The sequence below is a fragment of the Podarcis cretensis genome (genome assembly GCF_951804945.1).
Source record: "Podarcis cretensis genome assembly, chromosome: 9".
NCBI lineage: Eukaryota > Metazoa > Chordata > Lepidosauria > Squamata > Lacertidae > Podarcis > Podarcis cretensis.
In genome coordinates, this window is record NC_137178.1 from 71,778,362 (window position 1) to 71,802,449 (window position 24,088).

Below are 24,088 nucleotides of genomic sequence, written 5' to 3' on the forward strand. Positions count from 1 at the left end.
TTTTTGTGCTTTCTCTCTCTTGATTTTACTGTTTCATCCTTTGTATTTTTTCCCAAATTTTTAAAATGATTTTCACAAAATTATAAACAGACAAACGAATAAACAACCAAACATAAATCATAACCTTATTAAAATTACACTTATTAACATTGTTAAGTGACTTCCTCACTTCCCCTTGGTTGGATTTCAATGCATATCCTTTTAACGGTTTTCCAAATCAGAGTTCTTATAAACTTAACTTAATCACTTAACATCATTCTATTTTTTCCATTCAGGATTAAACACATTCATGTTTCATCCTTTGTAAACCACTTTGGGGACACGGGTGGCGCTGTTGTTTAAACCACTGTGCCGCTTGGACTTGCTGATCGGAAGGTCAGCGATTAGAGGCCCCCATGATGGGGTGAGCTCCCGTTGTTCGCTCCCTGCTCCTGCCAACCTAGCAGTTCAAAAGCATGTCTAAGTGCAAGTAGATAAATAGGTACTGCTCGGGTGGGAAGGTAAACGGTGTTTCCGTGCGCTGCTCTGGCTTTGCTTAGTCATGCTCGCCACATAACCCAGAAAAACTGTCTGCAGACAAACATCGGCTCCCTTGGCCTGTAGAGGGAGATGAGCACCACAAACCCAGAGTCTTTCGCGACTGGACTTAGCTGTCAGGGGTACCTTTACCTTTAAGCCACCTTGAGGGGTTTTTTTTACAACCAAGCAGTGCATAAATATTATGAAATAAATAAATAAATTTCATGAGTGCTACTCAAATACAGTACAGGCATTTGCCTGCTCTTCACAAAATCTGAAGTATACATAAAATAATAATAATAATAAATGATGTGCCCCTCCCAAATTAAGTTGCAAAAAACAGTGAATGCCTCAGAATTTTAGTAGCAAGAAATTGGAAAAACATAATAATACCCAACACGGAAGACTGGCAAATCCTAATAGAATATCTGCAGCTAGCGAAAGCGACAGGAAGAGGCCAACCAAAACAAAAAGTTTTGTTCCTAAAAGGATTGGAGAATCTTTAAAGAATATTTAGAAAACTATGGAATAAAAGGAAACATCTTGGCAGAATTAGACTGATCCCTGTATTGTATAAATATAAGTTTGTAGGGAGGTAAAAAGAAATTTAAGTTGGGGACGCGGGTGGTGCTGTGGGTTAAACCACAGAGCCTAGGACTTTCTGATTAGAAGGTCTGCAGTTCGAATCCCCGTGACGGGGTGAGCTCCCGTTGCTCGGTCCCTGCTCCTGCCAACCTAGCAGTTCGAAAGCACGTCAAAGTGCAAGTAGATAAATAGGTAGCGCTCCGGTGGGAAGGTAAACGGCATTTCTATGCGTTGCTCTGGTTCGCCAGAAGCGGCTTAGTCATGCTGGCCACATGACCTGGAAGCTGTCTGCGAACAAACGCCGGCTCCCTCGGCCAATAAAGTGAGATGAGCTCCGCAACCCCAGAGTCGGTCACAAGTGGACCTAATGGTCAGGGGTCCCTTTACCTTTACCTAAAAAGAAATTATATAAGAAATATGTAACTGTGCAGTATAATGTAACGGATAGACAAAGAACAGTGAGACTAATTGGAAGTCAGTTTTAAATTTCTTTTCAGAATGAGAACAGAAATTGTGCTCCGGCGGTGCGGCGGCAGTGGGAGGCGCCATTAGCTAAAGTTGTGCTTCATGTTTAGAACAGTTTCAGGTTAAGAACGGACCTCCGGAACGAATTAAGTACTTAACCCGAGGTACCACTGTAGCTCAAAAACTTCAAAGCTCAAAAACTTTGCCCCAAAAAGCTGGGCAAACGTTTGTGTCCGGATTTTCACTTTTTGAAATGTGGCAACCCTACGTAGATATGCACTCGCATATGTTTTACATGCAAGCATCTGCAAAGATCGATGCACCACTCACACAGTTTCTCATTTTGCCACCACACACAGCACATTGCAATGCAGCTAAACTAAATAATAATAATAATAATAATAATAATAATAATAATAATAATAATAATATTTTATTTATATCCTGCCCTCCCCAGCCGAAGCCGGGCTCAGAGCGGCTAACAACAGTAAAATAATACAGCATTCTAAAATCAATTCATTCTAAAATCATTTCAAATCAAATTGATAGCAACCATTGGGCTAGAGTTCTGTGAAGAAATTACCTAAGGAGGGGGTCAGGCTGTGCCTTGGCCAAAGGCCTGGTGGAACAGCTCCGTCTTGCAGGCCCTGCGGAAAGATGTCAAGTCCTGCAGGGCCCTAGTCTCTTGTGACAGAGCATTCCACCATATCGGAGCCACAGCTGAAAAAGCACTGGCTCTGGTTGAGGCCAGCCTAACCTCTCTGTGGCCCGGGACCTCCAAGATGTTTTTGTTTGCAGACTGTAAGGTCCTCCGTGGGACATACCAGGAGAGGCGGTCCTGTCGGTATGAGGGTCCTAAGCCGTATAGGGCTTTAAAGGTTATAACCAGCACCTTAAACCTGATCCTGTACTCCACCAGGAGCCAATGCAGCTGGTATAGCACTGGGTGAATGTGATCCCGCAGTGAGGACCCCGTAAGGAGTCTCGCTGCAGCATTCTGCACCCCCTGGAGTTTCTGGGTCAGTCTCAAAGGCAGCCTCATGTAGAGCGAGTTACAATAATCCAGTCCGGAGGTGACTGTCGCGTGGATCACAGTGGCTAGGTCAGGGCGAGAGAGGTAAGGAGCCAACTGCTTAGCTTGGCGGAGATGAAAAAATGCCGCTTTTGTTATAGCTGCAATCTGCGCCTCCATGGAAAGGGAGGTATCAAAGATTACACCCAAACTCTTAACGGACGGTGCTGGCACTAATTGCGCCCCCGCAAGAGATGGGAGTTGCCCCCCCCCATCCCAAATCGTTCCGACCCAGCCAAAGGACCTCTGTCTTCAAAGGATTTAACTTCAACCGGCTCCCACGTAACCATCCAGCCACAGCTTCCAAACATCTGAACAGATGCCAGATTAATTGTGTACTTGCGGTTAACATGTCTAGTTTTTGCATTTTAAAAGGAGCCACAGAAGCGGGGGAAGAGAGAGAGGCAACATGTTCTGAAGGCCTGACAGTATCTAATGGAACCCAAGCACGAAACAAGACAATCTGCTACAAGAGAAAAGCAGTCACAAAATACTTGAAAGACTATATGCATGCGGAGGGGAGTTTATGCGAAACCTCAAATTAAAATAGATGCTGAATGCGCGTGATAGAGAAACCATTATTTAGGGAGGGAGATGCACTCTAGAAAAAGGGATTTGTTGCTTCGAGAGATGGAAACTCACACAGGTACTGAGGACCAGAAGGAAAAAATAACACAGAGGAACGTTAGCAAGGAGAGTTAAGCAGTTCTTTACAGTGGAGCAGAATGTTGGTGAACAAAAAGAATAGGTGGAGCAGTGGCCTTAAAAATTCACCTGCTATCATTTACGAATGGCTCTCTTATGTATAAATGAATGGTTATTTTAGTATGTATTCCTTACTTCTGAGCACCTGCTTTTCTTTTCTTTTCTTTTAATATACAAATTTTATTAGTATTTTTCCACCCAACAACAATACGAAAGATATCAAAAAATAACAATACACAAAACACAAAAACTAACATTCAACCCCCCCCCAAAAAAACCACAAATCCATATCTTACAAGTTAATAATATAAACACTAAAAAGAAAAACAAACATTGACTTCCACCAATCCCACAGAACCTCCTTTATTGTGTCTTCCCATTTTCCTTATCATCTCTATCCTAACATCTAAATATAAATCCCTCTTTCTTATCCTTTCACCTCACAAGGTTATTCCTGACTCAGCCAGATTTCTGTCCTCGGACCTTGACTTTTAAGATATTCATTTAGGCACTCCCATTCTTTTTTTACTTCACTTTTTGGTTTTTGTCTTATTATATCTGTCAGTTTGGCTAATTCTAAGTATTCTGAAAGCTTACATAACCACTCTCCCCTAGTGGGTAACTGATTCCGTTTCCAATACTTTTGGAAATAGCACCTGCTTTCCTACACTAATTCCGTCTTCTCTCCCTTCTTTTCTCTCCCTCTTCTTCTCTTGAACCTTCTGGAGGATTCCTAATCCTTCTTTCCTAGCTCAGACACACCAGAGTTCCCTGATACCTTGGTCTGCTACTTTCTGGTCCTGACTCCTTCCCTGGATGCAAATCTCTAGCATCCAGGCAGCTCTGTCAATGGCAGGAACAGAGTCTGACCTCACTCAAAAGCAAGCAATTATGGTATCCTAAAAGGGGGAGGGGACACGGGTGGCACTGTGGGTTAAACCACAGAGCCTAGGACTTGCCGATCAGAAGGTTGGCAGTTCGAATCCCTGCAACTGTGTGAGCTCCCGTTGCTTGGTCGCTGCTCCTGCCAACCTAGCAGTTTGAAAGCACGTCAACGTGCAAGTAGATAAATAGGTACCACTCTGGCAGGAAGGTAAACGGCATTTCCATGTGCTGCTCTGGTTCACCAGAAGCCGGCTCCCTCGGCCAGTAAAGAGAGATGAGTGCCGCAACCCCAGAGTCGGCCATGACTGGACCTAATGGTCAAGGGTCCCTTTACCTTTACCTTTACCTTTACCCTAAAAGGGGGAGAGAGCAATTCAGCCAATGGCTGCAGATCTATGGCTGACTGTCTGTGAATGGCAGGCAGCCTAGCCAATCACTGCTAGGTGTTTCCCGGCCCAAGAATTTTGAACACCATGAAGTATCAGTGTACAGAATCTATAACCCTTTTTTTGTGCTGGGACATCAAATCTTCATAAATATCCTGCAATCTGGCTTGTCAGCTCTGAGTGGTCTTGGCATTAAGACAACTCTCCCAAGAACCACCAATGGAGAGGGAAAGTTTTAGTTTCCAGACCAATCCCCCTCCCCCAGTGTTCAAAATTGTCTCTTCAAATGATAACACAACCCTCCTCTCCAACAAGAGAAGTTATCACATAAAGCTTTCAAAACCTAGTTACTTTGGTTGATATATATATATATATATATATATATATATATATAGATATAGATATAGATTAGATATATATATATATATATATATATATATATATATATATATATATAAAATTACAGCAATTTGGATAGGTAAATCAAGTTTCATTGCTAAGACGCGTCTTAAAAGTAGATTCCAAGGAGGCTTAACAACAGGAAAAATATTGCCGCCTAGTTGACAGATTCTGTATGAACTCATCAGCAAATTGACTAAACAAAGCCTTCTTTAAATATTTTTCCTCTGTCACTTCATGTTGAAGCTTATTTCCTCTAGTGCATGAAGCAATGAAATATTAATTTTAAAGCGTTTCTTTTTCTTTGAATAATCTGCAGGCTTTGCCTCTAGATGGATTTTAGATGACATTTCCCCCTCCTCTCCTCATTTTTTCTCCTAACCACTCCCCTGAGCTACTATTACCTAACTTTTACACAAACAAGGAGAGCTCAGAAGCTCTAACTCAACAGCTGCCTGGAACCTAGACTCGCTTGCTTGTCACCCTTTGCACAAAGAGACTGCACCCAACTGGAAAGTGTTTTGGGAAAACAAATCTTTGCAGAAGGAATCCTGCGCTGAAGGTAGGGTGATTGCAATTACTTTTAGAACCGGCTGAGGATGAAAACAGACAGCATTCTTAGACTGTGTACACACTCCCATTTACTCTCATCCACCACCACTTTGGGAAGCAGTTTGCATTCGATTCAGACTCTATTCTATCGTTTCTTATGAAACACTGAGTTTTTATGAGTTTCCCCACCAAAACCAGCTTCAATCTGAATCGAGAAAAAGAGAGTTCCAGCTGTATTTTAAGCCGATAACATGAACACAGCATAAAGCAAGTAGCTTTGAAGGCAGCAAACACATGATCAGACTACTTCATTTGCACTTAGTCTGTTTGTCTGTCTTCACTGTGTATTAAATCCCACTGGGAAAGTCTTGACTTCTTTTTTTCAACTTTTGGGAAAACCAATGCCGTTTTGGGGAATGCTGAGCAAAAGGGGTGATCCAGTGGTGTGATATTTTCCCAGCCATATTCAAGAGGGGTTGTGTGTTTGGGTTTTTTAAAAAAATATATATATATGGGACATTGCTAGTTCCATGTCAGAGAATCACAGAATTGTAGTGTTGGAATGGGTCCTGTGCAGGAATCAATAAGGTGGTGATAAATTTTACAACCAAATATATCCTGTAACTAAGCTGCTATAGAGAGGTCGTGAAGGATCCAATCAGGCAAGATGAGGGAAGAATGGAGATTGGGTCTAATGAATACTTTTGTTATTACCTCAGAAACGATATGGGCATAACGTAGCCACCTAATATGTTTTCTGCTGTGGGGCTGAGGGATCTGAATTTGAGAAACAATTGGGTTTTTTTTTAAATACTTCACCCCTGTTTAAAAACCAGAACACCCTGTTCCTGTAACATAAACATGACATTCTTGAGATCGCCCAAAGACAGCTCTAAAATGCTGAGCTGTGAACCAGAAAGTCTTCCAAGTTCAAATCTCACCTCAGTCATTAATATTATTGTCTAGGTCATGGGTAGGCAAACTAAGGCTCGGGGGCCGGATCCGGCCCAATCACCTTCTAAACCCGGCCCACGAACAGTCCGGGAATCAGCATGTTTTTACATGAGTAGAATGTGTCCTTTTATTTAAAATGCATCTCTTGGTTATTTGTGGGGCCTACTTGGTGTTTTTACATGAGTACCAAATCTCTTTTCTGATGAGAGCAGCTTTTGCATCTCATTTCGAAACCAAGGACTCAGAGTCTGGAGGAAGTATGGGGAGGCACACAATGCCAGATGCTTGAAGTCCAATGTGAAGTTTCCACAGTCTATATTGATTTGGGGAGCCATGTCATCAGCTGGTGTTGGTCCACTGTGCTTCATTAAGTCCAGGATCAATGCAGCCATCTACCAAGAGATTTCGGAGCACTTCATGCTTCCTTCCACAGACGAGCTTTATGGGGATGCTGACTTCATTTTCCAGCAGGACTTAGGCACCTGCCCACACTGCCAAAAGTACCAAAACCTGGTTCAATGCCCATGGGATTACTGTGCTTGATTAGCCAGCAAACCCACCTGACCTGAACCCCATAGAGAATCTATGGGGCATTGCCAAGAGAAAGATGAGAGACATGAGACCAAGCAATGCAGAAGAGCTGAAGGCTGCTATTGAAGCTTCCTGGTCTTCCATAACACCTCAGCAGTGCCACAGGCTGATAGCATCCATGCCACGCCGCATTGAGGCAGTAATTGATGCAAAAGGGGCCCAGACCAAGTACTGAGTACATGTGCATGCCTCTACTTCTCAGAGGTCCAATATTGCTCTATTTGCAGTCCTCGTTTTGCTGATTTCATTTAATATTCTAATTTTCTGAGATTGTTAATTTGGGGTTTTCATCAGCTGTACACCATAAACATCACAATTATAACAAATAAAGGCTTGTCATATCTCGCTTTGCATGTCATGAGTCTATCTCATATATTAGTTTTACCTTTTAAGTTGAATTACTGAAATAAATGAACTTTTCCACAATATTCTAATTTTTTGAGTTTCCCCTGTAGATAACTAAAGATGGCTAACTTGTCTCCTCTTTACCACGCTAAACATGGCCAATTCCCTCCACCATTTCTCATAAGGCTTGGTTTCCAGACCCTTGATCATTGGTTGCCCTCCTCAGCACAATGTTATAAAATGCTATTAATATTTTTCCTTTGGCGTTGGTGCTCTTACCAAAGCCATTGACGCCACTTTTCTCTATATTATTTTCGTAGCCCTTTGCAGGTTCTGCGTAACTCCGCCATGTTCTCGCTGCTGTTTCTCGCCACCGGCGTGGCCCTATGTGTAACTGATGCCCAGCCAAATGAAGAAAACGCACTCCAGGACATGCAGAAAAAAGTCAACGACCTGTGGCTGAGTTTGCTCTATCCGCAGCTGTACGAGGATATCGTGGCCTCCAACCGGACTGCTTATGCCTCCTGCTTGGTGAAACCCAGCCCTAAAGTAGGTGCAGACAAGCCACAGGTTACAGGACACGTTTTGTTCAGGCAGGCCTACCCAAATGGGAAACTGGAAGCTATTTTCAACTTGGATGGCTTTCCGGCAGGCACCAACTTATCCGGGAGAGCGATTCATATCCACCAGTACGGAGACCTCAGCGACGGCTGCGACTCTGCAGGCGGACACTACAATCCCTTCAAGGAAAACCACCCTCGTCACCCTGGGGACTTTGGGAACTTCTACTCTAAGGAAGGCAAGATTAAAAAATATAAGGCCAATCTCGTGGCCACCCTGTTTGGCCCATACAGCATCATAGGGAGATCGGTTGTGATCCACGAGCAAGAAGACGACCTGGGGAAAGGGAACAACAAGGCCAGCTTGGAGAACGGCAACGCGGGCAAGCGGCTGGCTTGCTGTGTCGTCGGAACGGGCACCAAAAACCTGTGGGAAAAGCAGTTCCCCGAGGTTAAGGAGAAGAAGAAGAAAATGCTCACGACCAAAGAGGCAAGCAGCAGCTCCCATGCCGTTGCTGCTAAACCATAGGAAAGCCTTCTGGTTCTTTTGAGAAAGTGTAAGATACGCCTTTTGCTCTGTCATAGTGCTCCGTTCCGTAAGCAGATTAATAATAAAAAGTAGCGGCGTATGATTTAAAGGTTCAGGCTTGCTTCCCCCCCCGCCAGCTCTAAAGTTTGTCCTTGATATAGTAAGGAAGACTGTACGCTTCGCTACTGAAATCTTGAGCAACCCTGCTTATTGTGTGCCATATCTCTTAGGGGGGAAATATCAAGAACAAGAAAGCTGGAGGAACAAACGGTAAAAATAAATGTCTCCAACTAAGATGGTGTGCTGTTTTCCTATATACCTGAAACGCATAAAGAAAATACTTCCCTTTCAACTGTTTGAGGATGGGCTGGCAGAGAGTGATAACAGCTTTCCCCCCCCAGAGCTCAGGTAGGAGTTTGTGTGTTATTTCTATTTTAAAACTTCAGATCCATTATTTTATTCTGCTTATATTTGCAGGTTTTACTTCCTAACTCTTTTTAAGCTTCTTAGCTGGTTTGAGTTATCCACAGTCCTGTAGCTGTGTCACACTGTTTATATTTGAAGCAAGTGTTTCCAAAAACATTCCTGACTTTTTCTTCATCACTGAATAAATATTTGGAAAAGTGTGATTTGAATCACTTCTGGTTAAATTGTGTAATGCTGTTTGTGCAATGTTGATAAATGAAGGGGGATCTCTTTCTGCATGTTTTCAAGAGTGACAAGGATGCTATGAACTATGCCACAGAAGCAAAACAATGTAGCTTTGTGCAGCTGTTGAGAGTACTCAACTAATAAAATAGAGCAAAATACATTTTTTCATTCCAGAAGTTGTTTTGTTTTTGCAGTTCTGAAAAAAGGTTTCTGACAAGCGTTCAGAGGGCAAAATCTAGGTTTGTTTTTTTAAAAAAAAAATCAACGAGTTTTTCCAGTGACAAATTCAAGGACAAGCAAACTGGGAAAAATATGAACTTTAGAATGTGTTTATCTCTTAAAACATTTGACCAGTGATCTGACAAATACACACATAACCTGACATTGCTTCTTAAACTTTGTTCTAAGCGATTGTGGCTTACATTTCTTTCTATATATTTTTTAACAGAACCACATTATTCTAAATATGCGAGGATGCTTGGATAGGTTCTGAATTAAAACCTCACTATTGCCTGGATCTTTTGTGGCCAGAATCCTGCAGTCAAACTATATACCAAGTGAGAGCTGAGGACAACTAAAAATTGGGTTGATGCTTCAGCATGTAGAATAAATGTCAAAGAGAACACGTATACCCAGCTCATAATACTCTCCCCTTGTTATTTGTACTGAAGTTGCACAAAGCACTTCAAAGTACACTAGCAGCTGCCATGCACCAGAGTTTAAGACCAAGTGAGTCACAGTCATGTTATAAAAATGAAGTAAAAACAACACAAAATATAGATAAATATATTAGGAAATGTCTTTATTACAATTGACAAAATATATATATTACTTGATGACAGGGTTGCAATGAAAGCAAGGCCTGCAAATAAATAGAATACACATTTTTAAAGGAAATTATTAACCAGCAGCAGAATTTTATAAAGCAATTAATTTATTTAAGGTTTTTAAAAAACATGATTTCCACCCGATTTATTAAAATACATTCTTGAGAGCTCTTGACTTAAAAAAAAACTTCTGATGAATTATATAAAATGCCCTGTGCATAAAATTAGCCTCCACTACCAAAAGATTGTTTTTTCCTTCAAAAAGAGGTTGTTTCCATGACCATTGAAAATTTGCACGGTTGAATGATTTATCAAACACATTTTTAACGTAAAAGAGTCTTAAAATGTAATATTTGGGGTTTCCCCCCGACATTACAGTGTTCATTGCCTTTGCAGAAGGATGCGAGGGAATCCTTAAAAGAAAAGCTTTAAAGAAACACCTGAACTTATGAAAGGAGTCTTGATTTCTGAGAGCCTCCAGAACTGATAAAAATGAAAAACGAGTCCTAGTGAGAGAAAGAAACAAAAAGCCAAGAAGAACTTTACATAGCAGATCCCTATTCAGAATCGTAAGACTAGACTTACGGTATTTCGTTTTACAGCTGAAGCCTGATAATCGCAGCCCTATGCTGGGTTCTGTCTCTTTCTTGGTCGAACTGGACCTAACCTTTGAAACTGGATTTTATTTTTTTCTATCATGAATGGCAATATTCACCCCACAGCCACCTCCCTCCGCTGAGTGAACACTCAGTGTCCTCATAGTATCCATGTCCCAGTGTGAAGAGCTTATCCCCCCCGTGAAAAAGAATGGCAGCTACTCATTTTATGGGAGAAATAATGGGGGCATTCAGCAACACTAGGAAGGTTAAGGTGGAGCAGGCTAAAGCTTTCTCCCTGAGCTGGACACACTATATTCATTGCATCCACACTCCCACCGCACACTGGAGGACAAAGTCCTGCGACAGAGAGCCTGCTGTAATTCCCAGTGAAAGCTATAAATTGTGCAGGGAGGTTTAGCAAGTACAAGGAGCTCTCCCTTGTAGCCATTTACTGTATTTTTCACTCCATAGGGAGCACCGGACTATAGGGCGCACCTAGTTTTTTTTGGGGGGGGGGGAAATAAAGAAAAAAAAATTAAAGAAAAAAATTATTTCCCCTCCCAGCCCCAAAGAGCAAAGAAGCCAAGACAGTGAGCGGGATAATAATAATAATAATATAATAATAATTTATTATTTATACCCCGCCCATCTAGCTGGGCCTCCCCAGCCACTCTGGGCGGCTTCCATAAAAACCAAAAATACAGTAAAATATCACACGTTAAAAACTTCCCTAAACAGGGCTGCCTTAAGATGTCTTCTGAATGTCAGGTAGTTGTTTATCGCTTTGACATCTGCTGGAAGGGCGTTCCACAGGGCGGGCGCCACTACCGAGAAGGCCCTCTGCCTGGTTCCCTGTAGCTTTGCTTCTCGCAATGAGGGAACCACCAGAAGGCCCTCGGCGTTCCTCTTTAGCCGTGCGCAACCTCTCCAGCCTGGAGAGGCTGCGCGCGGCTTTGGCAGAAGCCAAGACAGCGAGCAGGATGGATCCCGCTCGCTGTCTTGGCTTCGTTTTTAGCCGCGGGGCTGGGGCAGGGGAAGCCCGAGCTTCCCCCGACCCCAGCCCCCAGAACAGGTCCAGGCTGTGCACAACCTTGCCGCCGCTCCCAGAGCTGGGGGCGCACTCCTAAGGCTTGCAGATAGCTGCCTGAAGCCCGGGGAGCACAGCGGGAGTTGACACTGCACTCCCTGGGTGCAGGTTGTAGGCTGCTATCCGCAAGCCTTCGGAGCGCGGGGGGAACTCCTGCTGCGCTCCGAAGGCTTGTGGATACCTGCCTGAACCCTGGAGAGTGAGAGGGGTCGGTGCGCACCGACCTCTCTCGCTCTCCAGGCTTCAGCGAGCACTCCCATCGCGCTTCGGAGGCTTCCCGTTGCTATCGCTGAAGCCAAGGAGCCTTCATTCGCTCCATAAGACACACACACATTTCCCCTTCATTTTTGGAGGGGAAAAAGTGCATCCTATAGAGTGAAAAATACGGTAACTTCCACTGGGAGAAGGGCTTCACTGCACAAATGCCGGAATAAGGCTTAGGTTGCAAAGGGACGTTGGGGAACTTGGCATGTAAAAATAATACGTAGATCCACTGTGGTGCACTTCCATGTTCAAAGGTGGTTATCATGGAGTTGGAAAGGGCTCCTGGGATCATCTAGTCCAACCCCCTGCAATTATATACAAGTGATAAGGGGAATGGGCACTCTTGTACCCAGACGGCCAGGCTTCATTACCACTGGCACGGACTGTTTTCTGCAACTGAAAAATATATAGATGCAAGTGCAAATTTATGGGGCCACGTACTGGTTTCAACCAGCAGCTAAATGAATATAGCTGCAATGCTATAACCTGTGCAAGTGGCAATCAAAAACAAACAGGAAAGCTCTCTAGGGTTTTTGATAGCAAAGAATTAAGTCCCAACAAGGAAGCACGACTGATACTCATAAGAACCTCTGCAATAAATAGCATCAACTGTGCTGCTCTCAGATAAACAAGCCAATGTTTTTGAAACTGAAGGCTGCTGCTATAAGCACAGTAAGAGCACAGGGGGACTTAAAAAGGCAAAGGAGCCCTGACAGTTAAGTCTAGTCGCAGACGACTCTGGGGTTGCGGCGCTCATCTCGCTTTACAGGCCGAGGGAGCTGGCATTTGTCCGCAGACAGTTTTTCCGGGTCATGTGGCCAGCATGACTAAGCTTCTGGTGCAACTGAACACCGAAACCAGACTTACTTGTGAGTGAACATGCGTAGGACTGTAAGTTAGGTCTAAACTAGATGTCATTGGATGTACCACCACTTTATCAGTCTGCCATCTCTTCTCTGTAAGCGTAAGACATGGAATGTAGCCCACTTGACCTTTAAATGGTTAAGGAAGCCAGTAAATCAAAAATTGGAATCGAAGGAGCAGAAGAACGGAAAGTAAACCAGGAAGAGTGTTATTGACAAGAATTCAGCTATAACATGGGGCCATCACATTACCTGATACCCCCCCCCCAAAAAAAAATCTGTACAGTGGTGCCTCGCAAGACGAAATTAATCCGTTCCGTGAGGCTCTTCGTATAGCGGTTTTTTCATCTTGCGAAGCAAGCCCATTGACAGCGGATTAGCGCTATTAGCGCTTTAGCGGCTTTTAGCGATCAGCTGTTAAGCGAAGCAAGCCCATAGGGAAATTCATTTTGCGAAGCGCCTCCAAAACGGAAAACCCTTTCGTCTAGCGGGTTTTCCGTCTTGCGAGGCGTTCGTCTTGCGGGGCACCACTGTATCACCAGAAGTCTAGATATAAGATTACACATAGTTACAGTGAGTGGCGACACTGTAAGTAAAGAAAAGAGGAAACGGGCTACTTCATGGATTTGGATAGTGACTGGGTTTCAGAATTATCACTTAACCTGCTATATCCCCTGTCGCTCTTTGCAACTGTGTAAGTAGTCACTGAATCACCCCCTGCTCTTTGGATTACTGAAGTTTTTAGATCACGGGGTTGAGGAATGTTTATTTTTAGAGAGCAGCGTATCTGTTACTAATACCTTAATAGCTACATGCATTGTTTAAAAACTTGGCTTGCTTCTTCAGGATTGCCTCTTCAGGATTGTACTTGCTTTTACACATATATGACCTTAATTCAATCTCTCCGTATGATAGCATCATTCCAGCTCACCGGAAGCTACTGAGCTCAAATGCAAACATTTCCACTAGCACAGCTGGGCTCCAAACTAGATGCTACATAAAAAATGCAAATGGCAGCCCTCACTCCATAATTTAAAGCAATGCAAAACATTGGCCATTCATGGTGTGAACTTGTTTACGTTAAGCTGCCCTCCCTACTTGTCTATTTTTTTCTGCGCTAGGACTTCATCAGCATTAGCTGTAGCCCTTATCAAGGTTGTGACAAAACCAGAAAGAAATATATATCTTGAAATGAACATTGGGATGTGGAATGTCTTATTTATGATGAGCAAAATTCCAGAATTTCATATTCATAAGTTTGGTGCATATTCATTACTCTTCCCACTGTATCAGTTTTGTCATTCCTATAACAACAAATCGAGACAATAAGGCTATCTGTTATTTTACCAATAAAAGCACAAACGCTGTGCTGAGTCGATAACATTGTCAGCTACTCTATCAATAAAAGTAACAGTACCACAAATTCAAGAGATAACGTTATTCCCCTTCTCCTCCGCTGCACTATGAGGAATGAAATTATGCAAACTAATAAATGGTTTCAACTTTTTTCATATTAATGCAAGAGACAAAAGCATTTAATTTAGAACAAACCAGTTTTGCTCAAAAAGAATGGGATGCAAATAGCAGAGTGGTGCAACGCCCAAGATTAAGGGAGTATTTAAGGAACACTGCAGAGTCTCCCCCCCCCCCCTTTCCTCTTGGAACAGAGAAACTGAACGGGTTGAAAAAGTAAAGAAAGATTGAAACAAAACTCTCCGGCTTTGAAAATGCTGTCATTTGTTCTGTGTCCATGTGGAACCATTCCACAATCTTTGGCCTAAAAGGAGTCTCCACGTACTGTAGAAAGACGCCTAATGACTTCCTTGTTCCTTGCTGTACTGGAAGAAGAGCAAGTTGTACAGAGAGCGAGAGTGAGAGCGATCAAATGGGGTTTCTCTAGCAGCCAAACAATTTGTTAGAACCAGTACTTGTTCCAGCTGGATCCTGAAGCTCTTTTCAGGGTTCCTCCTGGTTCCAAGCCTGGGGTACAATCAGCTTGTCCACTTGGAGTCCCTTCGTCAAAGCAACACTTGCTATCTAGCTCAGCCGACTTTCAAGATTTGGGTCTGCCGCTGCTTCCGGCACGAACCTGCTAACAAGTAGCCTGTAACAATGTGCAGCTGGCAGGTATTTATTTTGTAAAACTAAGGCTCAAAACAGGAAGGATTTCCCTCCTTTCTTATGAACACCATTGTTAAATTTGGATTAATCCCCTCTCCAATTGGTTTTAAGTTCTAGGAGTGAGAAATGAACATTTACAGGCAATTAGGTTCCCAAGCCAGCAGGAAAATTGCCTCTACGGCTGGAGGCCCAGACAAGCTCTACAGCTGCTGAGATTGTTTCTTATTGGGGTTGGGGGGGGGGGGAACCAAACCAAAAATCAGGCCTCCCTTTAGCTCCACAGCTGCAAAATATCCACAATAAATATTACACAGCCATTGTCCTACCAGGAACCGCAAGGAAACACTTCAGAATCAGTGGAAGTAGGCTATGGAAAGCTTTGCTCAGCAGGCCCCGGAAGCCCTAAAGACTCTCTCCCACTGGAAGCTAATTGATTGCCACCACGGGAAGAATTGAAGAGAGAAAATGGCTACGAAAAAAAGAGTAATTTCAACTATTATCCACAAGGCTAATGGATCAGAAGGGAAAGAAAAATATATACTTCCCTTCTGCACAGGTGTACCTTTTGAGCTTAAACGCTGCTCAAATGAAAGCAGAGAAGGCATCCGACTTCCAACTCTCCCCTGGTTTAAGCTCAAAAAGACGTCATTCTGACATGGACGAAGTTCAACTTCCATTTCTAGGCCAGACGAACTCCATTTGATACAACCCAAAGTGTGAGCCATAAGAGAGATGAGTCAAGAACTGAAGTTGCAGCAAAGTAAAGAGAGGGGGGAAGGAAGAGGAAGAGAGCGAGAGCTTACAGTTTGCAAGGAAGAGGGGACAGAATAAGGGGAAAGAGGGAGGGGTGGTAGTGCATACATGGCTAGCAAGGCCAGCCTTGTCAATACGCTGTTGTGCCTTAGTACTTACTGGAAAAAGCTCCTTCAAAATAGAAACAGCAAAATAGGCTGTGTGTTTGTGTGTCTGCAAGTAATTAATCCGATGACCAGACACGGTGTATATACAGCCACCAGTTATATCAAGGCAATTTGCTGTTTAGTATTAAACTGTGTGTACCAGGAAGAATCACCCCCCACCCTGAGAAACCAAAAGCTTGTTCATTGAAGCCTTTGTTTTACCATTTCTGATTCTGTCGGCTTCACCAAAGGCAACTCTCTCTACCCCCCCCCCACTTGACGTTCCAGGCTCTTAAGATACATTCATTGCACCAAAAATTATACATACTGAAGAGACAGAGATGTAACTGACGTGATAAAGCATAATGATGGGGTGCTAAGTCCCATTATTCTCAATTATGTCACTCTATCTAATAACGTTAATCGCAGCAAATAGCAGAGGGCAAAATTCTGAAAGCCATCATTTTAGTCCTGCTCCTTTTTTTCACATTTCTCTAGGGTATGTTTGTTTGTACATACCAAAGTGTTGGATGCGTGTGCGTGTGTGTGTGTTAGGAGATCTTTCTCGACAGACAAACAAGGAAGCAGCTGGGAGAAGCTTGAAGAGACTGGGGACACATCCTTTCTGAAAACAATGCCACAGTCAAAAAGAGTCACGGTGAGCCCAGATCAGGAGCACTGTCTGTAACTGTCACAGCTGCAGGTACATTATCTGGAATGTCACTGAAATCTGGAGTTGGGGGAGTCTGCTTTTCATCATCCTCGGCATTCCCTGTGTCACCGCTTTCATCCTTTTTGTCACAAATATTCTCAGTGTCGCTTTCCGAGGTTCCTGTCTCTTCTTCCACGGCCTGCTTCTCGTTTGTGTGTTTGTTCTCCCGGAGGTTGCAGGGCTCTGTGGAGTCAAAGGGAGGAGGGCTGGGCAAGGGGGATTCGCCTTCGGATGAGCTGCTGAGCTCTGGCTGACCTGCTGCCTGGCTCTCTGTCAAACATTCTGCTCTGCTCCCTTCCAGCTCTGCAGCTGCCTGCTCCTCTGTCAGCTTAATGATTTCATTCCCAAACCCATTTGCACCGTCTTCCTCAGAAGGAAACTGGGGTAATGATGGATGAAAATGATTGGTTTTGTTACCGTTGTTTTGGTTTGTGCAGGAATCATCAGAAACTGCAGCCGTTTTTTCTGGGAGTGTCAATTCTGTTTTAACGGCACACATTTCCTCTTGCTCTCTGGTTTCTTCTAGAAGAGAAAAATGGGGAAACATCACATTTATGTAGATATAAAGCACAGTTCAAGGTTTGGAGTGGACCAAGAAGCAGGCACCTCCATAACACAAGACAGTGAATTGTCTTGAAGCCTGTCCTCAGGCATTATACCCTTTTCAGGAATGCCCTCTTTAGATATTTTGAACTAAGCAGAAAAGGTCTCATCCACAATGAGATGTAGGGGCAAGAGTATAAATCTCAACACAGAGGATTTGAAGAAGATCTCTCCCTTCAGACAATACTCAGAAGAATGAGGAGGGTTACACACTATTCAATCTTTTCTTATTGCTGCCTTTGAATGTCCAAAAAAGTCTCTAAGAATGACCTAGTCCTTAGTCTGCTATTTCACTCAATGGGTGGGTTCAGATGTAACAAGAACAAGTGTTGTGTTCATGCATTTCCTGCTCCTGGATCAGCATCTGGTTTCATATCCTGGTAAGTAGTCTTGAGATTAAACCACAGTTTCCCGGTTCAAATAGAATGGTTTAACAAACTGTGGTTTAACAAACTCCAGGGAGTTTTAAATTGTGACACGCAAGAGAAAGGAGGAAGAAGTGGGTCTAAAACTTATGGTCTATTAGAGCAATTATCAGTACATTTGACCTAGCCCAGCAGCTCACAATGGCATTTCCCATTCAATTCACTTTCCCACTTACACATTACTCTCAGAAGCATCTTCTACGTGGCTCCTTCAAAGTTACTCCAAAGAAACCATGTCCCAAAGATTTCGTTCCTCATCCCACTAAATTGTGATCTCTGTCGTGCCGGGACACCAACCCCATGGAAGCAAAGAGTATACCCAGCCTTGCCATTCCCAGAAGCGTGGGAAGGAGATGATGAGAGAAGGAACTAGACTAGACCTTAAATTTTCAGGAGGGGGGAAGTTTAGTATAGAAACAAAACTGAACTGACACTTACTTGAATTCATGTAACACACTCTTTAAAAAACAAACCCCAATTACATTGAGTCTGGAGACAGCCTGAAGTTACAGTCAAGATGTCTGAATCTCTTGAGTATTAATTAGTATGACCACCGTTTAAGTACTGTATTTTTAATATTTGGGGGCAGATAAAACAGGGGAGTGTGGAGGAAAAAAGGAAAAGGAAAAACAAAGTAGAGGGACAGAAAAAGTATGAGAAATTAAGGGAAGGAAGTTTTGTTTCCCATTGGAAATGCTAACTGCGGAACAACTTAATAAATAATAAGCATGGGATAGCAAAGAGCATCACAGTGTAATGAGGTGGTTGTGAAGGCTCTATTTCTGCCACTACCTTCTGTATATTGCTCTTCAAAACACCTCAAGAATTCAGAAAGAGCGTAGGGCAGAGGTTTTCAACCTTTTTGAGTCCACAGCTCCCTGAACCAACTACATTCTTTCTGCGGCACCCCTGTGGGGCTTGGGAACTCATTTATGTCACCCCTTGCCTGCAGAGCTGGCAGTCTCTCACCCTTTTTCAAACACCCTCCCTGGTCTCTGAGATGCGCCCCCTGCCCTCAAAGAAAGGTGCCTGCCAGAGGCACCATTTGCCTGCGGAGCTTATAGCCAGGGCTGCTGCAATAAACAGCTGTGCAAACCTTGGGGAGGCAGAGAACTGAAAGATGAGGGAGGGAAAGAAAGAGGGACAGAGGCCAGTGTTGCCCGCAGCACCTCTGGCCATCATTCAAGGCACCCCAGGGTGCCATGGCACACTGGTTGAAAACCACTGGCATAGGATATCAACTCACACACTGTAGCACCTTAGAAAACAAGTGCAGGATCTGCATTTTGAACCCCCTCTTACAGCATTAACTCTCTCTGTGTGTAAAGCTAACAAACTCCAACTCTGAAGAGTTCCAATTTCCCATATGCAGAGCTGTTTTGAAGGGGGGAGTTTGGACATCTGATCCGTCACCTCAATTCTGAAGCAGAGAAGGTCTTATGAGAATTGTGCTGAACCCTAAACCCTCAGGTTTCGTGTCCCCTTAACAAGTTCTGATGCCTGAAAGCTGCTGAGATTCTCAGCAAGCTGAATTCAACACCCAACACCTCTGCACAATCTGGCAGAATCACAGCACACATGACACTGATTTTTGCATTCAGTTCCCCAATGTGATTAAGAGTCACGTGAGGAAGAGCAAAGAAAGGCTGGCCGGCTGGCCCCATCCCCTCCACCGTGTCCCCAATATTTGGCCCTCCTCCTGTTCGCATGCTAAAGGACTGAATACTTGCAGCAGGGAGCCCGCTGTATTCATCTGGGCCGACCCACCAATGAGGCAAGGTGAGGTGACCGCCTCAGGCGGCAGCAGATCTGGCCTCCAAGGGATGCCTCGCCCGCTGCTGCTGTGAGTGCACTCCTGCCTTATTCCTAATAAAAATTTTATCCCCCCACTTGTTCCTGATGTAGGTCTTTGCCTTTCTTCCCTGGCCAGTAGGGCCCTGAAATTTTCTGCTATGCCTCAGGGGCCAAAATGCCTTGGGCCAGCCCTGGTACTCAGGCTTTGCTGTGAATGAGAACTCTTTAGTGGGATTTCAAGAAGTTCTGTAAATGATAGAGGACTATTGTATTGATGAAAACTAAGTGTGTGAAGGTTTATAAAATGCAATATAAAATTAGGAAATGCGTATTTAAAAAAATTGAATAATGGATGATTGTCAGAGAGGTTGAAGGAAGTCTAAAAGAGAAAATATGTGATAAATTTAGATTGGATACTATAAATGTATGTTGGAAAATTTAATAAAATTAAAAAAAGAGAGAACTCTGATTGTACAGGATTCTAAATCTGACATAGAAGTTTCCATGAACTACCACAGGCTTCTTCTTTCCAGCGCATGGAGAGCAGTGGAACTGCAGATCTGACAGAGGGAGTAAGATTAGCGAGTTCATCTCTGCTCTGTCTCATGCACTTTTAACGGAGCGAGAGGACCTGAGCATACACAACACATAGATCTACTATTTGGGTAAGTGATTTATCAACACAGAATAAATTATGATTGCAAAGGTTGATTTGGTTCCATGAACGTGGCTGAGGGCAGCATGGGTAACGGGAACAAGCTGCCTGCGTGATCTCTCTTTATCCACAAGTTCCACTACATAGTTGGCTCCAAAAGAATTGCCAAGGCTAACCACTTTTAAAGATGAAAATCCAGCTCATTCACGGAATTAAAAAATACAAAAGCGTAATTTTGATCGAATCAGAACAGCCACTGAAATGCATAGGAAGTATGTGCTTGCGGACCCTCACTTCCCATTTCTGTGTATCTTTTATTTATTTAAAAACATTTACAATCTATTTATAGTTATTATACGTATAGTCTTATTATACGTATAGTTAAAGCTATAGTTTTCCCAGTAGTGATGTATGGAAGTGAGAGCTGGACCATAAAGAAGGCTGATCGCCGGAGAATTGATGCTTTTGAATTGTGGTGCTGGAGGAGACTCTTGAGAGTCCCATGGACTGCAAGAAGATCAAACCTATCCATTCTGAAGGAAATCAGCCCTGAGTGCTCACTGGAAGGACAGATCATGAAGCTGAGGCTCCAATACTTTGGCCACCTCATGAGAAGATAAGATACCCTGGAAAAGACCCTGATGTTGGGAAAGATGGAGGGCACAAGGAGAAGGGGACGTCAGAGGACGAGATGGCTGGACAATGTTTTTGAAGCTACCAGCATGAGTTTGACCAAACTGCAGGAGGCAGTAGAAGACAGGAGTGCCTGGTGTGCTCTGGTCCATGGGGTCATGAAGAGTCGGACACGACTAAACAACAACATAATATACTTAATATTTTAAAACTCTCTAAGCAGTGTACAGTATAACATTCTGTAAGAAGTATCCTTGAAGATTCATCTTAAAACAAATAAAACAGTGATATAAAGCCATATAAAACAGGAATTATCATTTATTTATATAAAGGCATTCTATCCCAAACCTTTCCTGCCACATCATTTCAAATTCCAATACTGTGATCAGAATGGACTGTGCAAACTGAATAGCAGTATGCAAAGTAACCACATGCTCATATTATTAAATGCTGAATTTCTAATTTTCTTAGTGCAAAATGTGTGCTTAATATACAAACAGCCTTGATTATAGCTGATCCAAATGCATTAAGATACATGGGGGACCTCCAGATCAGACTCTGAGAGGGCAGTAAGGTGTGGAGAAAAGTTTGCTTACTTGTTAGTTTGATGGAATGATTGTCCCTGGAGCCTGTTAGATAATTGGGGTTAGTCTGCTTGCAATATTTTATGATGGAATGGTTAATAGGCTACTTCAAATTACGCTTATTTTCTACTAGAGGAGAAAAGAAAATCAGTTCGCCAGGTTCATGGAACTAAATCAACCTTGGAGTCAGATTTTATCTGACATTGCAATAGATTAATAATAAAAAAAATCAAAGAAAAGCCATGTTCTAATTACTGTGAGGAAGTAGTACGAACTATATGCTGTGCATCAGACCTGCGTGAATAAGAATTAGAAAGGAAGGCCAACATTGTATGAACTTTAAATAGTGTTGGCCACATATAAATAAAATATTTGTATTTTCCCGTTCAGACTTGCCCATTCCCTTCACTCATGAAGACAATAGCTGAGCTGTAGGAGACAATCCGTTAACACTGTCTGACAAGGAACTCTCTGCTTCCCAACTCAGTCAAATTGGAACTATCATCCCCATGCTAGTGTTTTCCTGTTTGTGCCCATTTTTGGTACACCCATGTGTCTCGACTTCCTCAATTGCTAATTTTAAATTCAAGGAAATTGCAAGTACGGTTGGATGAAAATCTGCTTTATTTACATACTTGGGAGTAGCTAGAATACCTCACCCCTCAGGCCTTTCTCCTGGGCATGGTCGGCCAATTGGTGCTAAAGAAGGACAGAACTTTCTTTATGTACGCAACAACAGCAGCAAGAATACTCATCGCGAAGTATTGGAAGACACAAGATTTACCCATCCGGGAAGAATGGCAGATGAAGCTGATGGACTATATGGAATTGGCGGAAATGACTGGCAGAATCCGAGACCAGGGAGAAGAGTCGGTGGAAGAAGATTGGAAAAAATTTAAAGATTATTTACAGAAATATTGTAAAATTAATGAGCTTTAGGAAATGAAGTTATATGGAATGAAGTTATATGGCTTTGGCAGAAATGTTATAAGGAACTAGGTACAGATAGATTGTTAATGTATTAAAAGGGGGGAAAAACAAGGTTAGAATATGTTAAGATTAATTACAGGACAGAAAACAGAGGAAGATGGAAAGGAATTGCTGAAACAGTTAATTGAAGTGGAATACAAAAAGGGAGGCGTGAGGAAGTCAATGAAACAAGTGAATGAAAGCTAAGTTTGAAAATATTGGAAGTGTTTTTAATTGTTCTTGTTTTGTTTTGTTAATTCAATGTTCTATGTAGTTGTCAGGGAACTGCCATCGGAAGGGCAGGCGGTGGAAGGGCTCACGGAGGTTAGGAGAGACTCGGCAGCAGAGGAGGGAACTAGCAGGGGGAGAGAAGGAGCTCCAAGGGAAAGTGAATCGGAGGGATGGCTCAGAGAGACTTCCAGCAAAAACAGTGGGGAAGTTTCAGGACCTCCTATAGGGACACCCACCCCTCGCCGGAAACTGTCGCGCCGAGAATCCAGAAGACACGTTTCCGTTAAGGAGCTTCTATGCTGGAAGCGTTTCCGCAAACGCCCACTGTCGGATTCTGCCAGCGATTGAGGGAGTCATGTTTAAGGGGCCCCGCTATAGACAGAGCTTTGATAACCAGGCCAAACTCTGAGGGACTAAGCTTTACGCACAAGCAGCTCATCATCCCATCACAGTTTTTGTATTGTATTATACTGATTTGTTTAATTCTTTCTTTTTCTTTTTGTAATCTTTAAACTCTTAATAAATATTATTATTTTTTAATGAAAAAGAATACCTCACCCCTCAAACAATCCGATAAATTCTTGTTCTTTAATCTGACCTAAACCAGTCCTTTTGACCAAACATGGATTTCTAGTGCAAGACATCCTATACATGTCTTGTCAGAAGTAAGTAAGTGGGACTCAATCCCAGGTAAACATGTATAGGATTTCAGCCTCTGTTAACACATCCCTTTTACAGTTTGCACAGAATGAGGTGATACGATTCTGGATTGCACTACCTCAGACCAGAGATGGGGAGTCAATTATTATTTTTTAACAGTTATCAACATGAGAAGATTTCTTCTGAGAGAAGCTACCACATTATGGGGAGGGCCATGCCAAACCTTTCTCCCTGATGTGGTGCTTTACTTTGTGCAGGGACTTTTCTGAAGTGACGTCCTGCCTCTGGGCTAAAGCAGCATGACTCAGAATTCTACCCCTTCCAGACCGCCATGCCATTGTGCAGAATGCGGTCTCCTTACACCGTAGTGGCAGCAGGTGAATTGCCACAGTACGGCTACGACAAGAGCAACATGAAAAGCCCCAACCCGCATGGGAGGAGTCTGTTCTGCAGTTCCTGCTCTTGCAAGTGATCGCCCAAATTCTGGATTGGATCATGCAAAAATTAGGCACTCTGTGTTAGTTTCTGTTCTTATCACTGTGCAGCTGCTTGGAGTCACAAGGCTCTGTTTACATTCCAGTGACCTTCCAGGTTACGGGAGAGGAGACGGGATGTGACGTTAGTGGTTTCCTGATCCTTTGTTCCTTTGTTCAGTTGCTCTCTGCTTTCATAGAGAGAGGATGTCTTTTCTGTCTGCGTAGCTTAGAAATAAAACTCTTTGCAATGTAACCCAAACCTCGCGTCTCTTTCCTGTGCTGGAAACTCTGCCAAAGAATGTGCCTGAGGCCTTATCAAAGGCTCAGGTCGTTAAACACGTCGGGAGGCGATTCCGAAGGACTCGGGGGAAGAAAATGAGCTTTATCAGCTTGGCTGAGCGGAGATCCCGACACTCTGTTGCTCTCCCATCTCCCCAGCACAGTGACTCGCTGCTGCTTACAGAGAGGGGCAAAGTTTGGGAAGGTCA

General features: G+C 43.2%; 2 protein-coding genes across 5 annotated transcripts in view; one reads left to right on the forward strand and one right to left on the reverse strand.

Annotated features, from left to right (window-relative positions):
- Positions 1–5,410: 5,410 nt before the first annotated feature.
- On the forward strand, positions 5,411–9,358 carry SOD3 (superoxide dismutase 3). Its single transcript, XM_079989870.1, has 2 exons — positions 5,411–5,578; positions 7,779–9,358. The coding sequence occupies exon 2, from the start codon at positions 7,807–7,809 to the stop codon at positions 8,545–8,547; it is 741 nt and encodes a 246-aa protein (XP_079845996.1). The 5' UTR covers positions 5,411–5,578; positions 7,779–7,806; the 3' UTR covers positions 8,548–9,358.
- A 5,720-nt stretch (positions 9,359–15,078) lies between these two features.
- The window catches only part of CCDC149 (coiled-coil domain containing 149), a 57,147-nt gene continuing 48,137 nt past the window's right edge, over positions 15,079–24,088 (reverse strand). For 3 of the 4 annotated variants that reach the window (XM_079989750.1, XM_079989748.1, XM_079989751.1), the window contains one exon: positions 15,079–17,092. In XM_079989750.1, coding sequence (XP_079845876.1) covers positions 16,512–17,092 — 581 coding nt within the window. In that variant the 3' untranslated portion in view covers positions 15,079–16,511. The remainder of the gene's footprint in view (positions 17,093–24,088) is intronic. The other variant, XM_079989749.1, reaches the window with a different exon arrangement.